The 18,344-nt window shown below is 39.9% G+C and overlaps 1 protein-coding gene across 1 annotated transcript in view; it reads right to left on the bottom strand.

The window, feature by feature from the left end:
* GXYLT2 (glucoside xylosyltransferase 2) overlaps window positions 1-17,198 on the bottom strand; it is a 114,159-nt gene extending 96,961 nt beyond the window's left edge. The window contains exon 1 of the mRNA XM_074313296.1: window positions 16,775-17,198. Within this exon, the coding sequence (XP_074169397.1) occupies window positions 16,775-17,049 (275 nt within the window). The 5' untranslated portion in view covers window positions 17,050-17,198. The remainder of the gene's footprint in view (window positions 1-16,774) is intronic.
* Window positions 17,199-18,344: the final 1,146 nt, after the last annotated feature.

Genomic DNA, 18,344 nt, shown 5'->3' with positions numbered 1-18,344 from the left:
TCAAGTGGAGAAAAAGCTGTCAAGCTCATTCAGTAAGACCACCATTATCCTGATTCCAAAACAAAAGACCCTACAAAGAAAGAAAATTATAGGCCAATATTTCTGCTGAACATACATGCAAAAATCCTCCAGAAAATATTAATGAACAGAATTCAGCAATACATTAAAAAGATCATACACTATTATCAAATGGGATTTTTTGCTGGGAAGCAAGGTTGGTACAATATCCACAAATCAGTTAATGTGATACTACAAATAAACAAAATGAAAGATAAAAACCAGATGATCATATCAATAGATGCAGAAAAATCCAGCATCTGTTTATGATAAAAACTCTCAGCAAAGTGGAAATACAGGAAACATCTCTCAGCATAATAAAGGCCATATGTGACAAACCCACAGCTAACATCATATGCAACGCAGAAAAGCTAGAAGCATTTCGTTAAGATCAAGAACAAGACAAGGATGTCCACTACCACCACGTTTATTCAACAGAGCGTTGGAGTCCTAGACACAGCAATCAGAGAAGCACAACAAAAGGCATCCCAATTGGAAAGGAAGAAGTAAAATTGTCAGTATTTGCAGATGACATTACATTGAGAAACTCAAAAGATTACACACACACACACACACACACACAACTATTAGAACTGAAAAATGACTACAGTAAAGTAGCAGGATACAAAATTAATATTCAAAACAGGGATTATTCACTATGAGTCTGTACCAATGTACCTACTCACCTGATCTGGCTCCCAGTGACTTCTTTCTTTACCTGAAGATGAAGGAAATATTGAAAGAGAGACAGTTTGATGACATTCAGGACATCAAGGAAATACGATGAAAGTTATGATGGCCATTCTGGAAAAAGAGTTCCAAAATTGCTTTGAAGGGTGGACTAAGCACTGGTATTGGTGCATAGCTTCCCAAGAGGAGTACCTTGAAGGTGACCATAGTGATATGAGGTATGCAGCACTTTTTCTAGGATGAGTTCACAATCATAATTGTCAGACTTCATACATGCAAAAAAAAAATCCACCAAAAACTGGATCACCGTTTTACTCTATATACAATAAAAATGCAAGTGATTTCTGAATATTAAGTTTGTATCCTGCTACTTTTTAAAAATTCATTGACCAGTTCTAAAAGCTTTGCCGAGAGTTTTTATCATAAATGATGCTGGATTTTGTCAAATGACTTTTTTTTCTGCATCTGTTGATAAAATAAAATGATTTTTATCCTTCATTTTTATGTGGTGTATTATGTTAATTGATTTGTGGATATTGAATCAAACTTGCATCCCAGGAATAAATCCAACTTGATCATGGCATATGATCTTTTTAATGTATTGCCGAATTCTGTTTACTAATCTTTTGTTGAGGGATATGAATGTATGTTCATCAGGGATATCAGCCTATAATTTTCTTTCTTTGTAATGCCTTTGTCTAGTTTTGGAATCAGGGTAATGCTCATAAAAGGAGTTAGGTGCCTTCCCTCCTCTTTAATATTTTAGAACAGTTTGAGAAGGGTAGGTGTTAATTCTTCTTTGAATGTATGAATTCACCTGTGAAGCCATCTAGTCCAGAATTTTTATTTGTTGAGAGTTTTTTTGATTACTGATTCCAATTTGTTAGTAGTAATTGGTCTGTTGAGATTTTTTGTTTCCTCTTGATTTAGTGTTGGAAGATTGTATGTTTCTAGGAATCTATCCATTTCTTCCAGATTATCCAATTTGTTGGCATATAATTGTTCATGATTTTTTCGGATAACCCTTTGTATTTCTGTGGTGTTAGTTGTCACTTCTCCATTGTCATTTCTGATTTTATTTATTGGGCTCCTCTCTCTTTTATTCTTGATGAGTCTGGTTAAATGTTTATCAATTTTGTTTAGCTTTTCAAAGAATCAAGTCTTGTTTTCATTGATTTTTAACATTTTTTTTTACTCTATTTTGTTTATTTCCAGTCTGATCTTTTTTATTTCCTTCCTTCTACTCACTTGAGTCTTTGTTTGTTGTTCTCTTTCTAGTTCCTTTAGGTATAAGGTTAGATTGTTTAAGATTTTTCTTGTTTCCTGAAGTAGGTCTATATTGCTATGAATTTCCCTCTTAGGACTACTTTCACTGTGTCCCATAGATTTTGGGTCATTGTGTTTTCATTTTAATTTGTTTCAAGGTATCTTTTGATTTTTTTCCTTGATTTCATTGTTAACCCATTCATTGTTTAGTAGCATGTTTTTTAGCATCCATGTGTTTGTGTGTTTTCCAGTTTTTTCTTCTAATTGATTTTCAGTTTCATACCACTGTAGTCGGAGAAGAAACTTGATATGATTTCAATCTTCTTAAATTTATTGAGGCTTGTTTTGTGGCCTTACATGTGGTCTATCCTGGAAAATGTTCCATGTGTACTTGAAAAGAATGTATATTCTGCTGCATTTGGGTGAAATGCTCTAAAAATATCAAAATATCTGTTCTAAAACCATTTGGTCTAATGTATCACTTAAGGCCACCATTTCCTTGTTGATTTCCTGTCTGGATGATCTATCCATTCATGTCATTGTGTTGTTTAAGTCCCCTACTATGACTGTACTACTGTCAATCTCTCCCTTTATGTCCTGCAATATTTGCTTTATTTACGTGTTCCTATGTTGGGCACCTAAATGTTTTCAAGGGTTATATCCTCTTGTTAGATTGATCCCTTTAACATTTTTTGTAATACTTGTTTGGTGGCAATGAACTCCTTTAACTTTTTCTTGTCTGGGAAGCTTTTTATCTCTCCTTTAATTGTAAAGTATAGTCTTGCTGGGCAGAGTAGTTTTGGTTGTGGATCCTTGCATTTCATCACTTTGAATATTTCATGCCAATATCTTCTGGCCTGAAAAGTTTCTAATGTGAAATCAGCTGACTGTCTTATGGCAGTTCCTTTGTAGATAACTAACTGCTTTTCTCTTGCTACTTTTAAGATTCTCTCTTTGTCTTTAAACTTTGTCATTTTAATTATGATGTGTCTTGGTGTAGGCCTCTTTGGGTTCATCTTGTTTGGGAATCTCTTCACTTCTTGGATTTGTGTGTCTATCTCCTTTTCCAGGTCAGGAAAGTTTTCAGTTATTTCTTTAAATAGGTTCTCAATCCCTTACTCTTTCTCTTCTCCTTGTGGACCCCTATGATACAAATGTTGTTTTGCTTGATGTTGTCCCAGAGGTCCCTTAAACTATGCTAATTTTCTTTTTCTTTCTTCTTCTTCTTCTTTTTTTTTTTTTTACTGTTCTGATTCAGTGTTTTCTGCTACCTTGTCTTCCAAGTTGCTGATTCAATCTTCTGCTTCATCTAATTTGCTGTTGATTCCTTCCAGTGTATTTTTCATTTCAGTTATTGTATTTTTCATTTTGGACTGGTTCTTTTTGATGGTTTTTACATTTTTATGCTTGCTATCTCTTTTTTGAAGTTCTCACTATATTCCTTGAGCATGCTTATAACCAGTGTTTGGTAGATGGCTTGTAGGCGCTTCAATTATTATTTGGGGGAAAGGAGTTTTCTCCTGTTCTTTCATTTAAGACATGTGTTTTTTTTTTGTTTTCTCATTTTCGTTCCCTTTCTGTGTCTCTTTCTATGTATCCGGTAGATCTGCTATGCCTCCATGTCTACGCAGGGTGGCCTTCTGTGGTAGGTGTCCTTTGGGGCCCAGTGCTGCAGTCTCCGTTGTCACCTGAGCTGGGTGCTCCAGGAGTGTCGCTTGGGTGGGTTGTGTGTCCTCCTGTTGCAGTTGAGCCTCTATTGCTGTTGGCATGTCAGTGGGTAGGACTGACCTTCAGACTGACTGACTGTGAGGACTGGCCACTACCACAACATACAAAGTGCTGTGAGGGAGCTGATCTTATGGAAAGGACTTGCCCCAGCGGGCTCTGCTGCTTGTGGGGTTAATCAAATGGTTCTCTGAAGCTGGCCACTGGATATGTTGGTTCTGGGACCTCTTGGAGGGGTACCAGTACAAGCCAAGGTCAGCTGCCTGTGACCAGCCAAATTAACCTGTGAGTTAATTTGTGTTAACCTGTTGAGTTAACCTGTGTGTTGGAACTGGAGGTACGTGGGAGAGGCTGGCTGCCACTAATACCTAGCCTGGAGGAGCTCAACAAAAGACCTAGGGCATCCTGAGGCCTGCTGCCACCTGACCTAAGGATTCAGTCACTGAAAGAGTCTCAGGCAGTATGTGAGTTGGGTGAGTTGGGGGTCTTAGGGAGTCACTAAGAGTGGGTCAAGTGTTATTCACCAGGTTAATGCAGATTCAGAATCACGCTAATGCTGATCCTGGTCCACTCATCAAAAGGCACTGAGAACACTGAGGCCAGCTGCAGCCCACTTGTGGCCTGTGGACCTCAAATAGTTCTCCAGAAGACTGAAGTGTGGGCCACGCCAGCTGCCTGCCCCTAGGAAAGCCTCAGGCGGTGCTTGAGTTGGGTACAGCAGGGTCCAAGGGACTCACAAGGGTGGGGTGAGCGAAGTTCACCAGGCCAATACAGATTCAGATTTGGCTGTGTGGGGTGAGGGCTTAACATAGGGACAATGGTGGCTGTGGCTTCAGTCCTTGCACTGAAGCCACACAAGTCAGTCTCTCCCTGTATGTCTCTGGGCCCTCCCAAGCCACTGGCCCACTGCTGGAGACCACTGTGAGTGCCTGCAATCAAGCAAGTCTGTGCATCATCCCGTTAAGAGGACACCTGGGTTTTTACCAGCCCTCTGTCTCACCCGGGCCATTGGAATCCCTGCTCATTTTTCACAGCTGAAGTTGCGGGGGCTTCTCTTCCCAGCACTTATGCTCCAGGCTGAGGAGCCCTTGCTCCTCAGGCAGGATCTCTGCCATTGAGATTTCCCTCCTGAATCTCAACCACCACGTGTGTGTATGGGGCCAGCCCATTTTGCATCTCCACCCCGCCTACCAGTTGCCAAGTGGCTTCTTCTTTACATCCTTAGTTATAGGACTTGTGTTCAGCTAGTCTTCAGATGGTTCTCAGGATGATCATTCTACAACTTAGTTGTAATTTTGATGTGCTCACTGGAGGAGGTGAGCACAGCACTTCCCTACTCTGTCATCTTGAATGGAAATCCAAAAAAATTTTTTTCTTTTAAGTTAGCAACCATAGTGTAGTCACATTATAAGAATGCTAATGGTGATATGAAAATGACTCTTTTGGTAAACTCTGCCCCAATTGTCCTGGCTCAAGCTTACCCCATACACATGAAAAATAATATTCAGAATAACAGTGGAGGCTCAGAGGGAAAAGCAGCTTCACCACCTCCAATGCTGCCCAAGGCTTAATGGCTTAGAAGTCTCAAACATGTGACTTAATTAAACCTCAGTTTCTGGAGTACATAAATAATGAAATGTGGCATTTATGTGTAGTGCTATTTACTTTAAGCCTATTACTGCAAAACACACTGAATTATTAAAGCAAGTAATTGGTTCTACTCTGACCCTCTTTTCTGCCATCTCCTGCTGCCTCTCTTATCAGTGCTTCTCCTTAACTGACAAGCTAAGTGAACTCAGGTATATCTGATGCTGGAATACAGGCAGGCAGTATAAGTTTGAAGAAAATTTCAGTAATTTAAAATACAGCCTTAGACAATGTTGTTGGTAACTAGTTGTAATAGGGAAGGAAATGCAGAAATATTTGGGGGAAATGGTAGAAGATTAATTTTAAGAAGTTGATTATGCTCACCTTGGGGGAATTATAGATTACCAGAATCCCCCACCTGAGTGAAATCTTTTACAAGATGAAATCTTAGCTATTTGAACATGGAGAAGGTCCACAAATGAGACCAGAGTGGCAGTTTAGGAAGTAGAAACACCTTGATACATCCCTTAGAAGGAGACTCTGGTGATAAGTAATTATACCCATGTGAAGTGTGGGAAGTGAGAGCCACTAATAAAATTCCCTGCAAACCACAGATTTGGGAACACATTAATACCCTGACAAAAACTTTCCCCACTGAAGCTATGAGTAGAGCCTTCACTTACATACCCAGACATTACACTGTGTTAACAGTTAAATCACTTTTAATGACCCATGGTTTGGAGTTAAATCAAGTATCACGAGTCTTTCAAGATAGACAGAAAAGCTGACATTTGCCTTGAAGTCATGGTATTATATGAATGGTGTCAACATAGTGCCAAAAAACTGAAAAGGGAGAGGTGCTTAATACAATTATTTGATAAGTATGTTCAATTATGAATAGTATGTATTTAGTTTGGATCATATTTGAAACATGGGTTACGTGTTCCTAAACAAAGTCTAGGTCTAATACACAGTAAGTGTTCAATATCTAAAGTTGGTAATTTTATCTGAGTCTATGTGTGTTTGTGTGTCTTCTTTTAGATGTCACTGTATACCGACATATGTTTTATGAATAGCAAGGGGCAAAGCAAGGATTCAAACCCAGGGGGCTGGACTTAAGAGCCCTGCTTTTAATCATTATGCTATATTTGGGGCCACACACAAGTGAGTTGGAAAAGGAACCTCTTCTAGGCAGATGGGCTCTTTATCTGTACTCATGGCTGCTGGCTCAGTGATCCAAGTATGGATTGATTTCAACCTCTGACTCACAGCCTCCCTGGGCATGACGCTCAAAGCACACCTTCACCAACTCTACTTCTGTAATCCATCCATTTGCCATTAGCTCAGGACACACACAATAGTGTTTATAATTCTATAAACTATATTCTATAGTTACCCCTTGGAAACTCTATAGTTTCTGCCTGGACTAATTCTCATTTCATTTCTCCCATTACAATTGTTCCTGACACAGAAGATTCTATTTCTCCATCTCCTTCTTCTTTTCAAATTAAGATATTATTGAGATTTTAAAATATGAACTAGCAGTGATAGTTTGAAATAAATGGGCTGGTGACATATAGGGGAGAAGAATGAGGATTATATATTCTGCAAATGGGCACTTCTAGCTCATTTTCCAAAAAAAAAAAAAGAGGATGAAGAAGACTTACCAACTTAAAGGGAAGAAAACTTGTCTCCCCAACTAATTTCCGTGCTCCTATGCCTCAGGTCAATAAGGACTTTTTGATTTTTATGATACATGATATACTTTATACTTGTACAACTTATAAAACTGGTTTTATAAGTTGTACAAGTAATGCATACATTTATCATAGACAAAATTTAAAATACAGACAAGAAAAGGGGAGCACCCATAATGCCAATTCCATAGCTACCATTAACATTTTGGTATACTGGTTTTCTCTTCCAGAGTTGTACACAATACATGTGGGTATGTGTATATAAATATGTAACAGATTTAAAAAAAAACTTTTAAAAAAGGGATAATTTTTATAACCTATTTTTCCCTTACATTTATGAACAATGTACAAGTACAAAAGAGAGATTTTATCAAAGGAATCTTCTTCAAAATCTTCTTCTAGAATCTTCTGCTTCTAGAAAGCAATCAAATGGTTCAAATTTCAAGAATTGTTCCCAAGTACAGCATTTGTTGTTAGCAATTTGGCTCTGGAAACACATGGACCTGACTTCAAATTCTAGGTCTGTCACTGGCTGTCCCATCTTGGGCAAATGCTTTAACCACCGGTAACCCTCAGTTTCCCCATATGTGAAATGGACATATTGATTATAGCTTTCTATTTTGGTGTTTCTTACTAGTATCCATTTCCAGGAGTTTCTGGTAAAAGCAACTTAGTTTTCTTTGGGGAAAACCATCCCTCTTCCGTTCTCAGTCTGTAAGGTGTGGAGGGGTTGAATTATCCTCCCCCAGTGTGGCCATGAGTGACTGGATATGCATGTGATACAAGTCAGGTCAATAGAGCAGCCCTGGCAGGATGAAGCTTCTCCCTTGGCGGTTACTAAAGGAGGAGGACGCAAGTCCAGTCTGTTGGAACTATTACCTGGAGAAAACTCATCTGAGAGTGTATCTACACAGAAGGAAGCACAGCTAAAATATGGAGGCAAGATGGTTAGAAATCCTGGATACACCTGTAATAGAAGCTTTATCTTCTTTGCATTTGACAGTTTTATGAGCCAGTAAAGCCCCTTTTATGATTAAGTGACATAAACTTATGAGCTGAGATTCTATCACTTGCAACTGAGAGTTCTGACCCTTAGGCTGTTATGAAGATTAAATGAAATAATGCAGTGCAGTGCTTCACACCATACCTGGCATATTTTAAGTTGCCATTAAATATTATTTATCATCATTATTAAATTCTAACTTGAAATGTATCAGAAGCTTTCATTTTTCTCTAAATATTTTATATCCATGCCAAAATCAAGCTAGGAAGAGCATCAAAAAGCACTTGTTAATTTACGTATCGATATTTTATCTTATTGCAAACCAGATTTGAAGTTTTTGTACACTTTTTAAATTTTTCTAGAAGTTTCTTCTGAAACACCAGTTTCCAATAATCCATTTTCCCTGAGTAATAAATTCTGATACTTGAACATCAAGGCTTGTTACTTTGGGGCCAGTGATCAGACAACTGGGGTCCTTGTAATTCTCACAAAACTCGGAAGAGAAAAATGCAGCACATTTTCAAACCCAACCAGAGATGAGGGCCCCTGAATAGCAGTCTCTGTGGACAAAATTCTGTATTTTGTTTCTCTGAGAACACCGCCTAATTCCCACAAACTCTTCACTCACCCTCTGCTTTTTTAAGCTGAAACCAATAACTCAATGTGCTTGAGCAGACATCAAAAGTACAGATAGCAAGATTTCCAAGTTTGAAACTCTCCAGAACAACAGCCCAACTCCCTAAGATGCAGTGAAAAGGGTCCTGCCTCATCAACTCCTTCAGCTCTTACTGTGGGCCAGGAGATTGGGGTTGGAGTATTATTTATTATATATGGAAGCCTGGTCTTGATTTCCTCAAGTCATAACCCAAGAAGAGATTGCCTGAATCTGCATCTTAGACCTGGCTAACATTTGCTGCGAGTTTCTTGTGTGATACATACTGGGCCAGCATTTTACCTGCATTATTTTATTTCATCTTTGAACTTATGAGAAAGCTAAGATTTGCTGAGGAGGACTAATTCAAAGCCACATAGCTAGTTAACTGAGTCTAGTTACAATTCAGTTGCTAAATAACAAAGCAACAGTGGACACTAGCAGTACTGAGAAATGCAAATCATTTGCTGAGCCACCACCGTGGCTCCATCTTGTGCTAAGTGCTTTACATGCATTTTTATTATTTTACCTCCTTGAACCTCAGTTTCCTCCCCCATGAAAGGGAGTCATATTTTGGAGTATGTGTTCTCTCTTGTCTCCTACTTCTGTAAAGCTTGGATTCTAAATTGTACTGTGATGAATTTCCATTAGAGGATTACAGTCTTTTGTGTTGCTAAAAGAGGTTGAGGGGAGAGGCTTGGGAGGGCATCAAAAGGTCATCTTCAAATGTACCAAAGTCACTCTTTGCTGAAACAAAATCATAGACTCAATAAAGGTAGCAAGTCAAGAAACACCTCTCTCCGGGAGCAGTTTTCAGAAATTCATAATGTGAAATAAATCAAGTGCTAGGGAAGATTTGCAGAGGAATGTAAAATGAATTCCACCTTTAACAAAAGTCTCTTATTTTCTTTTTCAAAAAAATATTTTAAATGATGGTAAAATATATAGTATAACATAAATTTTTTTATTTTCTTACAGAGAATTATAACATGGAGAGAAAATATTTCCAAGGAAACAAATCTGTTTTCAAATTTTCTTCCAAAAAACCTCACCTGTGAATTTTTATGGGGATAAGTGTCAATATGGCCATTATTTACTGAATTTAGTGAAAGTGCTAAAAGCAGATGCTACGTATCCAAATAAGTCAGGACTCTTTGGTGGTGAGTGACAGAAACTCAGTTCGTGGAATCTAGGAAAGGGATGAAAGAGCACAGCCAGCGAAGAGTAGAAGCTGGCCTTGGGAATGACATTAGGACTTGCTCCCCACATCGGTCACTCTGCATTGCTTGTCATCTTTCCCCATCACCTTGGGTTCATGTACCCTCGATGTAGACCAACTCTCTCCACATAGCAGAAATGCGGCTGCCAATTCCTCAGTTTCAGACCTTATAGTATCAGCCACTAGAAACAGTTTGCCCTTTACTATTTCTAATCTTGGGTGGTCTTGGCCTCATCCCTAATTCAAGGGGTGGGCCTTGCATGGTTTAAGTCAGTTTAGCTGGTTCTATCTCACCCCTCCACTTCTTCCTTTTCCCTCCTCCATACTATAGGCATTTAAACCAACCAAAGCAAATGAGATGAAAGGAAACTTTAGCTGGGGTTTCTGGGAAATAAAAACATTCCCTCTCCCAGGTAAGCAAGTGAAGGGAGCTAGAATGATCCATGTCATAACTGATTCGAGTTGGAGACATCGGTATGAACCCATGTTTAGCTTAACATAGTTAGAAATGGTTACACGTGGAAATACTCTTATTTATAGATCTGTTGGCCATATTGACACTTATCCCCATAAAAAATTCACAGGTGAGGTTTTTTGGAAGAAAATTTGAAAACAGATTTGTTTTCCTTGGAAATATTTCTCTCCATGTTATAATTCTCTGTAAGAAAATAAGAAAAAAATTTATGTTATACTATATATTTTACCACCATTTTAAATATTCTTTTGAAAAAGAAAATAAGAGACTTTTATTAAAGGTGGAATTCATTTTACATTCCTCTGCAAATCTTCCCTAGCACTTGATTTATTTCACATTATGAATTTCTGAAAACTGCTCCCAGAGAGATCTGTTAACATACACAAGTTAGTATAGACACATATGTTTTGCTCTGTCAGCTGTGAGGAACTAAAAAAATAAAATGACACCCCAATAGCAACAAGCATGCTGAGTGCCCAGACCACGGTCCCTACACCATTGCCAACAAGAGGAAGCAGGGCTTCTTAAAGAAATACAAGATGAAGCTGGAGCATCTTGGAGTGCCAGACAGTAAAGAAGGGCTCAAAAAACAAAAATGAAAACAAAAACCAAAACACATTGATGGGGGTATGTGAAAGGAGCATAGATATGAACTGAAAGAGCTCCTGATGGCCAAAACTGAAACAATTTCAGAAACAAAATAAAGTCATATTGGATTGTAACTCAAAGTATGAAATAACTATCTATAGGTTCATACTGATATAATGACTAAAAAAATAATAAATGGTGGAGCATAATCAAATTTTCCATGCAGAAGAATTTCAAATAATTTATAGAGATACTCCATCCTCAAGGAGGGAAAGCATAACTCCCCAATCCTTACGTGTGCGCTGTGCACAGTAACTTCCTTCCAAAGTATGGAGAGGGGGACAAAGAGTAAGTTTACAATGGGGAGACCTGACACTATTTCAGCCAGGTGACTAAGGCCAATATTAGCAGTCCTAATCATGTTGATATATACTTGATACAATGTGATGAAAATGGCACTCTGCCTATATGGTTTCCTCCCATTAATCCATAACCCCAGTATTATCATGAATAAAACATCAGTCACATTCCAATGGTGCGGCATCCTACAAAAGATCTGACTAGTGATATTCCAAACTCCCAAGGTCATCAAAAACAAGGAAACTTTGAGAAATGGCCACAGCCAGGAGGAGACTAAGGAAACAAGACAACTAAATGTAATGTGGTATCCTGGCTGGGATCCTGCAATAGAAGAACATTAGGTAAAAACTAAGGAAATCTAAATAAACTAAGCATTGGTAATAATGTTAATATTAGTTCATTAATTATAACAAATGTATCGTACTAGTGTAAGATTTTAATAATAGAAGGAACTGGGTGCGGGGAGTAGGGATACTCTCTGCACTGCTTTTTCAATTTTTCTATAAATCTTAAACTGTTCTAAAAATTAAAATCTATTAAAAAGAAAATACGCATTCTCTCTTTTAAGGATGTTTTATTAAAGATTCTCACTTGTTTTCAATATTATTAAATAACATGTAATTGAATCATGTAAGTGAAGTCAGCAGTGCTGGCACCGGTGAACACTGCTTCATTCACCAGTTCAGTCAACAAATATGCATTGAGGACCTACTATGAGATCATCTCTTCTAGCATGTACATGAAGTATGTGTACATGGGGGGGGAGAAGCAAATAAAATACAATGTCACATAATAATAAATGCTACAAAAATATGTTAAACAGGGTAAGAGGGTAGAAAGTGAAGAAGTTTCTGTTTTTCTAGGGCAGCTGGGAAGACCCCTCTGAGGAGAAAACCTGAAAGCACAAACCTAAAAGAAGTGAGGGAGTTAGTGTTGCAAAGATGTAAGGCAAAGATCATTCCAGCATAGGAAGTAAATAAAAAGTGCTGCCATAGGAATGATCTCAGTGTATCTGAAGTCCAGTATGGCTCAAGTGGAGTGAGTGAAGTAGGGAGTGGCAGGCATCAACGTCAGAGAACTAAACGGGGTTGAGATCAGGCGAGGGCTTAAAGGCCATACTAAGAAATTGGGTTTTATTCTGTGATGAGAAATCTGTCACTGTAGGGCTTTTAACCATCAAAGTGATCTAATGTAGTCTGCATATTTAAGATTATTCCAACAGCTGCAGGGAAATGGACTGTCGAGGGTGTTAGAGTGGAAACATGCAAACCAGGTAACAGGCTACTGCAGATGTCCAAGTGTGAAAGGATGGTGTTTAGGAGATGGGTGGTAACCATGGGAGCAGTAGGAATGGTGGGAGTGGAGATATATTTTGAGATAGAACCCATAGAGTTTACTAATGAGTACATGTAGAAGGTGAAAGAGAGGACTCATGGACCAATCAACAAGAATGAATGATTAGAGCCAAGACTCATAGAACATAATATCATGGATGGCACCAAGATCTAGAGACCTTTAATGTGCTTTGGGTCTATCAGCTAATACCCAGCTGGCCATTTACTATAGAGATAGCATCGCTTCAGTGAGACCTTTATTCGAGCTAGGACCCTCTGAGAAGACTTATCTCAGAGGCCAGAGCGAACTGCAGGGAGTGTTATCTCTTGATGAGCAGGTATGCACACCTTCTCTCATTGGGCAATGGGGGAGGCTGCCAGGTATAGCATGTTTCTGTATTGTCATCTTTTCCCCAGCCCCCAATTCTGGGATGGCAGCAACTCTATTCACCACTGTAGAATGAGTACCTGGCCCAGAATATATGTGCAATAAACATTTGCTGAATGATTGTGGAATAAAATGTCACAGCAGCACCAAAGAGCATAGAGGTAGCCTAAGTCTCCCTTAGAAACCATATTTTAAGAGAAGACAGCAATATCCAGGCCAACACAGAAGAAAAAGAATAAAGTTCAGAAGAGGGCTGAGGTTGAGTAACCAATAAGAGTTCTAGGCTAGAGCCAATAAATGAGAAACAGTGATTTTGCAAGAGACAGCACAAAGAGCTGGACAATAAATAGTCTTTGTCGGGATTTTGCAGCTAAACTTGATGATCTCATCACAGAATCATCAAATGTCAGAGCTAGAAGAGATCTTAGAAAACTTTTGAATCAATTCACTCATTTTACAGATGAGGAAATTAAGATGAAATGTTTTGGGACTAGAATCCAATTCTCTGGACTCCAGATGCCAAATTCATTTTTTTACATGGCATGGGTTGGCAGTTGTATTAAACTCCCTTTTCCATATGTTGGCTCAAAGAGGAATTCTAAAGTCTGAAGTTTATTCCCAAGTTAAATTCTCCTTTTAGAATTCAGTTCCATGAAAAACAAATCATCTCTTTTCATCAACTTCAGTTATCATTCAGTGAAAACGAGGCATCCCACATGCTTCCCTTTTTGACAGGGCTGCCAGGAAGCTTAGAGCTAAATTTAACCCTTAATCCTCAACAATAGTGGCCTCAGTTTTTGAAAAACAGTGCGTATTTCCCCCTCCTCTTTTTGTCTTTTTATTTTTTATAACTATTTCAATGGTCTTATTGTATATGTGTTTTTCACTCTAAGTCATCTCAAATTCTTTTTGGAAGCCAGCCAAGTATAAATCACCAATAACCCAAACTAGAAAGATTTCATTTCTCTTGTGCACTGGAACTGCTGCTTACAGTTCAATGTTCCCAACACCTTGAAGAATGCTTACAGTGTGGTGTCCATTTTCAGATCCCACCGCTGACCTGAACTCTCAGACCTTACCTCCTGGCTTTATATTTATACAGAGGAGTGGCTACCACAGGATAGATTGCATACAAATGACTAGTTATAAAATTGTCGGGTTTGCCTGCTAACTAGGCAAATCCCTGGAAACTTCTCCGAAATGAAAACAAGATGTGGAATGAGAGTGCTGTGTTTCCTGTGCTGACGTGGCAGAACTTCACTGACAGCAGTACCCTGAGGGAGGAAAGCAGCCTGGTCCACGGATGGTCAGCAGGGGTGGACTGTGTCAAATCCAACTCCCAATTTCTTCTGACTATTTCGCAGGTCTAAGAAATGTGATCCTGGAACCTTCATCTCTTCTGGATTCTAGCCATGCAAAGAGATTAAAGCACTCGTTTTCTGAAAACATGAGGCTTTCTTTTTCCTCCCTAAAATAAAATTCCTCCTAAACCACAAAAATTTAACCCAGGCAGGATTAGGAAAGCAATAAGAGAGTCCATGCAGAGATCTTTCTTCCTGCTCCCTTACTGCTTCAGAATCTTCTGTTGCCATTTCTGTCTAGGTAGTAAAAGAAACACTAATAAGTCCCAGAAAATGTCAACTTCTCCAGAGGACACTAGGCTTTCATGTTTACGCATTTGAGCTTGAGATTTCCCCATGGCTCTTTTGTTTTTCACTCTTCCCTGAGTTTTTAAATTTTGCTCTTTATTCCTATGGTGTTAGCCATGATTTCTACGATAATCTAACAGATAAGTTCAAAAGAAAAATGGCTTTCAGTGGTACTGCTGCTCATGGAAATAGTCCTTCCCTAAACCATCCATTTGGATTCTATTCATGGTCTCTTCCTAGTCAGAGCCAATTAAGAGACAAGAATGTTCCCGATGTTCCCAACACCTTGAAGAATGAGACAGTTGCAAACATCTATGATGTTTATTCAGAAAAAAATCTCAGAAAAATTATGCAATGCACGCAAGACTAGTGTATGACATCAACATAGCAGGTAAGAGCTCAGCCTGGGCCTGGCTGGGTCTTTATCCCTGTCTACCACATATTATTTGTGAACCTTGGACAAACTGCTAAATCCTGTGCTTTGCTTTCCTCATCTGTAAAATGGCGATAACATTAGTGTTTACTCCACAGAGCAGGCTCTCAAACTTGGGTGTGTGTTAGGAACAATTGAGGGCTTGTTAAAACACAGACAACTGACCTTACCCCTAAAGTTTCTAATTTAGTGGTCTGGGGTGGTGCCTGAGAATCTGCATTTCTAACAAGGCCCCAGGTGACACTGGTGCTGCTGGTTAAAGGACACAATTTGAGAACCACTATCACAGGGTTATGGTGCAGATGACAGACGAAGTTAATATAAAGTGTTAACAATTACTATTTTTATGTACTGCTGTTAGCACTATGTCAAATGATGTCAGTTATTAACTTATTTGTAAGTTAATTTTTCCCATCAACTTACAAATCTCAGTAAGCCTGCAGTTGAACTGTAATATAATCCATTACAAGATACTTCAGTATATAGGAAGGAAAATCCCATTAAGTTCTTAACAGAAAAATCCTTATTTTAAAGAGCATATATATTCATAAGGGGCTGTAAGTGGTTATAAATATAATACTTAAAAGCAATTCTATATATCATTGTTTTTCCCCCTGAAAATTTGTCAGTACCCACCTGTACATTTATTGAGGGAGAAGAGAAACAAAAGCTGATACAGCTACTTCTTGAGGTTTCTTTTTTTAGTTACAATAAAAGCGCCAAAACACATTTAGTTATCACGCTCAAAAAGAATTCTTCAACTCATTTCAAATTATTAAGAAACCCAGCAAACGCGGACCTTGCAATGGCAGTTAGAAACATCTACAGCTTCAAACGGGAAGAGGAAACACAATGGCTACAAGACAAGGGGATTGTTAAAAAGCTCTCCACCACAGATGAAATGAACGCAAATCCCTAACCTGCGGGCGTTCCAGCAACGCAAAGGACAAAGATAAAACGCTCTGGCAAAAAGCTGTGGCATTAAGCTTTGCGTAGAGAAAGAGAATATCAAACATAACGTCGAACGTTAGCTGTTTTCTCTACAGGACTCTAACTGTTCTTGAGTCTGAACCAGAACGAGAAACAGGGAAACCTCCACTGTGTCTTTTCCGTGCTACGCATCACTCCTTTCAAGGAGAAAACTTTTTAATAAACGTAGATAGGTCGACTGCCTCTTCTGTTCTAAGCACAGGGTGATTCGAGGTTCAATGACAGGCAACCAGTCTTTGGTAAACATCTAACTTTTCCAACTCAATCAGATCTACGTTTTTGATAAAAATTCTCCAGTGAAACATGAGAATTAGATAAAGCATTCTTGCATTGTGATAGCTGTTGAAAAATTAAACGAGGGCGCACGTTTGCAAGAATACAAAAATATGCCTTGCCTTGACAGTTAAAAAAATGTAACATACAAACCACTTTGCCTGATACTTCTCTTTCAAAAATGTACTTAATTATCAGCATTGCAAATAATCAGGAGGACGACACGAAGTTGGATCTTCATTTCTAGCGGAGTAAGAAACACAAGTGGGCAGCTCGTGGGTGAATTTGGATTCTGTTCCTCCAGCCCAAAGCGTCCCTTGGACTTGGCACGAGCGGAGAGAGTGAGACCCGGGTCCCCAGACGGGACTCTGGGGCTGCCACGACTCACCTCGCCAACTTTTCCAGGCTCGCCGCGCCCCAGCGGCCAGCTCGCGGGCGCGGGCGCGGTGGCCGGCGCCTCTGAACGCCCCGCCCCGCCCCCGGGAAGGCGCCCGGGCCCAGGAGGCGCACGGGGACCCGCGTGGGATGGCGCTGCGGGGCTGACGCGGGGCGCGCAAGTGGCGCTGGGGGCTCGGCGCGGCCAGTGCGCAGGGTCAGCAGCACGAGCAGCAGCGTGACCAGCGCGAGCAGGAGCAACGCAGTCGCCTTACTGCGGAGCTTCATGGTGCGGCGCGGCAGCGGCGGCCCCGGGCAGCGCGGCCAGTCTACGCATCGCGGCGCGCAGGGCGGCGGCGGCGGCGGGGCGAGCGCCACAGCGCGCAGCGGGTGCCTTCTCCGCTCGCCGGCCCGGGACTGGGGTCTGGGTGGCGGGAGGGCGGGCGACCGCGGAGAAGGAGGAGAAGAAAGAGGAGGTGGGAGAAGAGGAGGCGCGAGTAGGGCTGGAGGAGGAGTGGCCCGCGCCTACCGTACTGTGTGGAGTAGCCGCCCGTCCCCCCACCCGCCAACCTCCAGGCGCTAGGGTTTCAGGTAGTGCGGCCTTAAAACCTCTTCATTCATTCATTCATTCATTCATTCATTCATTCCCTCCATCACTCCTTCCCTCTCATCCCATTCCCTCATTTACTTGCTCATTCATTCACTCATTCTCTTGCCCTCCTATTTCCATCCACTCTTCCACCTGATTCCCTCATTATTCCATGCATTTCCCCCCCGTTATTTAGTTCTATCCATCTACCCAAGCACTCATGCACCTATCCATGCATTCAATCAGGCAGGGACATCTTTGTCCTGTCTGCCCCGTGCAAGGCCCGACACTTGATGGATATCTGTTGAATAACATCAATCCAGATCTATGTAGTCTAAAGAGTTTATGGAACGCATTTCAAAGTCTGGGTTTGAAATCTGACTCAGTCGCTTACTGGTTTGGTGATGCTGAGTAAGTCGCACAACTTTCCTGAACCTTGATTTCCTTACATGCAAAGTAAGAATGATAATACTGCTCTCCACAGAGGCATTTTTTGGGCATTAAATTAAATAATGCATTCAAAGAAACTAGCACAGTGCCTGGCTCACAAAAGGTGCTCAATTAGCACAGTAAAATGTAGATTATCATATATACATAAATACAAATGTTATTTTCTTTCTGGCATAGAATTGGGATAGAGTAATAACTTCACAACCAAGTGTACGAATGGAGTTTTCTGAGACTTTAATGGCAACAATCACCAGATCAAAGTTCCAGAATTCCTCAACTAATATTCTAGGGCATCCCTAGTCACAAATCTGAAGCATTAGGACACATCCTCTTATTATTCACCATGAATCAACAGCCAACGTTCTATTGACTCTCTTTTTAGCATGGCAACAGAAAAAAGAAAAGAAGACCAGTTATAAAATGTCTCTGAGTTTCTATAAGATTCTGTGTTGCCCTACAAATCATCTAAAATTCAATTATATTCCCAGCTATTCTCATATTAGCATTATATTTTAATTCTTTGAGAACTCATTGTACTTAAAGT

This window comes from Rhinolophus sinicus, linkage group LG10 (genome assembly GCF_036562045.2).
Source record: "Rhinolophus sinicus isolate RSC01 linkage group LG10, ASM3656204v1, whole genome shotgun sequence".
Classification (NCBI taxonomy): Eukaryota; Metazoa; Chordata; class Mammalia; order Chiroptera; family Rhinolophidae; genus Rhinolophus; species Rhinolophus sinicus.
This window is presented reverse-complemented; position numbering and strand designations above follow the sequence as displayed.